Source organism: Bison bison, unplaced genomic scaffold, assembly GCF_000754665.1.
Source record: "Bison bison bison isolate TAMUID 2011002044 unplaced genomic scaffold, Bison_UMD1.0 scf7180017864238, whole genome shotgun sequence".
NCBI lineage: Eukaryota > Metazoa > Chordata > Mammalia > Artiodactyla > Bovidae > Bison > Bison bison.
The window spans coordinates 6,681,483-6,687,042 of NW_011494810.1; the positions used below are offsets into that span (position 1 = coordinate 6,681,483).

General features: G+C 35.5%; 1 protein-coding gene across 6 annotated transcripts in view; it reads left to right on the forward strand.

Annotated features, from left to right (window-relative positions):
* Positions 1–5,560, forward strand: part of DMXL1 (Dmx-like 1) — a 126,632-nt gene that overhangs the window by 10,670 nt on the left and 110,402 nt on the right. For all 6 annotated transcript variants that reach the window (XM_010846597.1, XM_010846598.1, XM_010846599.1 and 3 more), the window contains one exon: positions 3,823–3,948. In XM_010846597.1, the coding sequence (XP_010844899.1) occupies positions 3,823–3,948 (126 nt within the window). The remainder of the gene's footprint in view (positions 1–3,822; positions 3,949–5,560) is intronic.

A 5,560-nucleotide genomic window follows, 5' to 3' on the forward strand; every position in this document is an offset into this window, starting at 1 on the left:
GAACTGTGGTGTTGGAGAAGACTCTTGAGAGTCCCTTGGACTGCAAGGAGATCCAACCAGTCCATTCTGAAGGAGATCAGCCCTGGGATTTCTTTGGAGGGAATGATGCTAAAGCTGAAACTCCAGTACTTTGACCACCTCATGCAAAGAGTTGACTCATTGGAAAAGACTCTGATGCTGGGAGGGATTGGGGACAGGAGGAAAAGGGGATGATAGAGGATGAGATGACTGGATGGCATCACTGACTCGATGGATGTGAGTCTGAGTGAACTCCGGGAGTTGGTGATGGACAGGGAGGTCTGGTGTGCTGCGATTCATGGGGTCGCAAAGAGTCGGACATGACTGAGCAACTGAACTGAACTGAACTGAACTGTAGATGTATGTGTGTATACATGTGTATGTATACATCTTCATTCATCTACCAGTGGATGCTGGTTATGATTTTTTAAATTATTAAATTTACTCATACATACATATGTACATGTATACACACACACATACACGTATGCATTCATTTTCGTCCATATATGTGTACACACAATGCCTACACACACACACACACACACAATGGAATATTAATCATAAAAAAGAGTGAATTCTTGCCATTTGTGACGAAATACGTGGATCTAGAGGGTATTATGCTAAGTGAAGTAAGTCAGGCAAAGACAAGTCAGTCAGCCCTTTTCTACTTGTTTTTTTAGTTTTTCACTTAATACTATCTCCTAGAAATCACTCCAAGTCAGTTCATAGGTTTCTTCCTCATTCTTTTTATAGCTGTGTAATACTCCATTGTGCCTATGTCCTGTAGTTTATTCAACCAGTATTCTGTGCACAGCAGGATTTTTAAGGAGATACTTACATACTCTTGAAAATAATTGAGATACAGAACAAAATGCAAATATAGTTTGAATCTTTAATTCGTTTTATGTTTAATTAATTACATTATCAAATAAACTATGCCACTGCTGCTAAGTCCCTTTAGTCGTGTCCGACTCTGTGCGACCCCATAGACAGCAGCCCACCAGGCTCCCCCGTCCCTGGGATTCTCCAGGCAAGAACACTGGAGTACGTTGCCATTTCCTTCTCCAATGCATGAAAATGAAAAGACAAAGTGAAGTCGCTCAATCCTGCCGGACTCTTAGCAATCCCATGGACTGCAGCCTACCAGGCTCCTCTGTCCATGGGCCAGGCAAGAGTACTGGAGTGGGGTGCCATTGCCCCTCTCTGAAAATATAAAAATTAAAATTCTATAGTCAAGAAAATCAGATTTTTTTTTATTATAAAGCCCGAAGGATAATAGTCAACTCATGAAGTGTGGATTGCAGTTGGTTATATTCTTTTTTTGTTGTTTTTGTTTTTTCCATTTACCAGTTTATTGCCATCCACTAGTTGTAACTCTGAAAGAAGAAAGGGCAGACTGAATGAGAGAGATATTCTAGATGAAGATCAATAACATTTATTTGACTTAAAAATTTACCAAAATTGGGCTTCCCTGGTGACTCAGACAGTAAAGCATCTGTCTGTAATGCAGGAGTCCTGGGTTCGATCCCTGGGTTGGGAAGATCCCCTGGAGAAGGAAATGGCAACTCACTCTAGTACTCTTGCCTGGAAAATTCCGTGGATGGAGGAGCCTGGTAGGCTACAGTCCATGGGGTCGCAAAGAGTCAGACACGACTGAGCAACTTCACTGGTTACCAAAATTAGGAATAGATAGCTTTGCATCTTCTAGTACTATCACTAAGGAAAAGTTAACTGACAGGCTGTGATAATATAATACAGTAGCAGGAAAAAAGCAAGGGTAATCCAGGACTGGATAAGTCTTTGAATGATCATGGTTTATTTGTATTATGAGTTGGTGTCTTTCTGTTGGGTAGGTATCTATTTCTGAGATAACTTTGCATTTATCAAGTCTGAAGATATTCAGTACTTGTTTTAAACATTAATTAATTAAGCAATAATTTTGTGAGGTACTTCAGGATTAATGTAGACTTGATTCAGGAAAATTTAGTCATGATTGACAAAAACAGGTGCAACACAACATCTAAAAGTAGATAGATAATAGCAGTACATGAAAAGAAGGCAGAGGTTATGAACACATTAAAATGTGTGTGTGTGTGTGTGTGTGTGTATATATATATATATATTCTGGCTAATGGAAATTGAAAAAAATTTGTGTTGTGAGAAGAAAATCTAAATTGTAAACACTCTGCATTTAATATAATACTTTGGTAAACAGTGACAGTATTTTATCAAAATTTAAAATTCAGGAGAAAATCAGTTTCTAAAATATTAAAGTATTTTAGAGGCTCATTAATAAAAAGTTTTCTTAAATTGCTTTTTGGAATTTATTCTTGAGGATAATCTTGAGACAAGCCTTGTGATCCTGTCGTGGGTATTTACGCAGAGGTGAGCAGACCATCATGAGGTTTTTTGTTTGTTTTCTGAGCCAGTTTTTTCCACTATGTGACACTAGTAGAACCACACTTGATTTCTCTTAACTCTTTTTAGGAAGATCTCAGGCAAGCATGCTTAACTAAGGAAGTTCCTGTGCTACCACTGAAAGAGCACTAGAACAGAAGTCAAAATCAAGCCCACTCTGCCACTCTAGAAGCTGTCAGCCAGTTTAGGCCCAATTTTTTTGATAAATTTGAGCAGATTTATTTGTATGTTCTCTCAAATCCGTTTTCTAAAATTTTTTGTAGCTTATACAGAACCATTTTGGCCTTCGTAGGATTTATGGTCATGAAGTATATATATTAAGTATAATATTTTTTGCATTAAGTAAATTGTATGTATATGTGCAAAAGAGATGAGAAAGTAAAGAATTACTGAGATTTTCAGAATTTACCAGGATGGAAAACAGTTTGTGATGGATGTTTTATTTTCAGAGTTATGCTGCATATAAATTCTAGGATGACAGTCATGTGCTCTTAAATGGAAGAAACTTTTTGTGATCTAAGATCAGAGAACAAGATGAACTTGAACCCTACCTTTTTGTCATGGACTTGAACTTGTAGTGATGGAAATGGATAACAAGCAAGATATTTACAAATTGTGGTATATGCTATGAAGAAAGGGAGGAAGAATATGCTAGAGGAAAGGGAGCAAGAATATGAGTATATTCAGGACAGGGAGGCCTGGCGTGCTGCAATTCATGGGGTCGCAAAGAGTCGGACACGAATGAGTGACTGAACTGAACTGAGACTTGAATGTTGAAAAGAAGTTAGACAAACACCAGACAGGTAGAAGCAAGGTAAACCACCCTGAGGTGGAAAAAGATTGATATGCCCAAGGAACAGAAAAAAGAGTAATATAGGGGCAGGAGCCATTTGAAGGGATGAAAGAGTAGCTTGAGATGGATTTGGGAAATTAGGACAATCATTTAGCACATTGACAAAGGTAAGTTGAGATTTTGTTCCAAGTCCAATGAGGAAAATATTGAAGGGACTTAATCAGGGAAAATTACTTGGTGTAATAAACATTTTTAAAAGATGACTTTTGTCTTTGTGTGGAAAGGAGTTATAGAGGGAAGCAAGAATGGAAGTGATCAGTGTATAAGCAATCATGCAGGAGAGAGATTATGGTCGTTTAGATAAGTGCAGTAGCATTCAATCAAAATGGAAGAAATGAAAGGAATTGGTATATATTTTGCAGATAGGACTGACTGATGGGTCTGTATATGGGAGGTAAGGGAAATATTCTCAAATAATAAAGATTTTAAAAAATATATAATATTTAATACCAGTGTTTTATATGATAAAATATTTTGTTGACAATTTTATCATTTTTATTTTATTTTGTTCTTTTTTGTTTTGTTTTTAGGCTTATGCATCTGGATGTGACATTGTTATACTGGGAAGTGATTTTGAAAGACTGCAAATAATTCCAGGAGCTAAACATGGAAATATTCAAGTAGGATGTGTAGATTGTTCAATGCAACAAGGCAAGGTTTGTAATCTTGAGATTTACAAATATGAGATTTGTTTTGAGTATGGTTTTTGTCAGTATAGTCTCTGAAGTATCATTTCTTGTTGAATTAGAGACTTACTGTGTTTGCAAGACAATGTAGCTACAGATTTCTTTGTCTCTCTAGATGTACCCTAGAGAACAAAATTCGTGACTTAAATGTATCTTAGAGACTGTCAGGAATTATATTCTTGTATAATCTTGAAATATAGCATAATTTTCTCCATGAGTTGACAGATACAATATTTATTGCCTGTAGAGTCAATGTAAAGCTTACTTATTTCAAAATTTATTGGACTGAAGGAAAGGAATAACAGTAAACTTCAGTCTATTTAGAAATAAACTCCTGAAAAGAAATTATTGTTAGAGTCCTACTTTGTCTTTAAACAGGTAGTTATCTCCTTGTAACTTTGGGATAAACTTTGTAAAAAAAATCAACATATAAACGCTATAATTTTTTAAGTTTAAATTTTAGAAGGAAGTGCTTCTTGATACGATAGGCATCAATATTTTATCATTACTGTTTTTATCTTTGTAGTACTACCAGATTAGTTTTCCTAAGAAAATTTGTCTGCATTTTACTTGTTATTCATTTGCTTTAAACTGTTCTTAGATTCCCATTACTCTAGAAAAGTTTAAGTTGTTCACCTTGGTTTGAGACTTTCTTTAGCCCACTCACACCTACCTTTTTGGCCTCGTGTTCATTATTCTGTTTCTGGCTGGGCTGATGGTCAGTCACCTCCCAACATACTTGACTTCTTTTAGTATTTACACTTGTATTCATACTGTGCCCTATTTCTAAAATTGAGCATTCACTGCAGTTTGAAATCCTAGCCACACATAAAGGCACAAACTAAACACTCCTGGATGAACTCAGTGTAGATGATTTCTGTATTCTCAGAACGCCTAAGAAAAATATCTTAAAAATATAAAAATATCCACTCCCATATGTATGTTATATCCTCATTTCTTACTCTTCTTCACTAGGTTGTATGTTCTTATTTCTATTCCTGATCATTCATTCTGTCTATATATCTGATTTCTGATGTTTTAATATTCTTCATTTTTGACTCACTCAGGCTGCAGTTGTAGCTACTTCATAAAACAAAGCCAGCAAGGTTTATTTTTCATTAAGGGGTACATTTTAAAGATACTCAAATAGAATATTGAAAAAGTATACTTCTTAAAGAGTTCACAAAGGAATAGATTTAAGTTTTATCTCCAATAATTTAAATATACACTGACAGAATTGTGAACTTTCGAGGACAGATAACCTAAAAACTGATTTTTAAGTCATCAAATTCCATAAGGAATACATTAATACATTTTCTTATGTGAGGAAGGGAATTAACATTTAGCGTCTTTACCAGATGCTTTACAGATGTTACTTCAACCCTCAATTCTACTAGGAAGATAATGTAATACATATTGTAAATATAGATAGGGAAACTGAGGTTCAAAGAGATTACCTTGCTGGTATACAGTAAGTGACAGTGCTGGGCTTCTGACCCAGATATGGTAACCCCAAAACTGACATTCTCAAGTATTGCTGAAAGAAATTTTGTGTTGAGTATTTTGTAAGTTATACTATTCA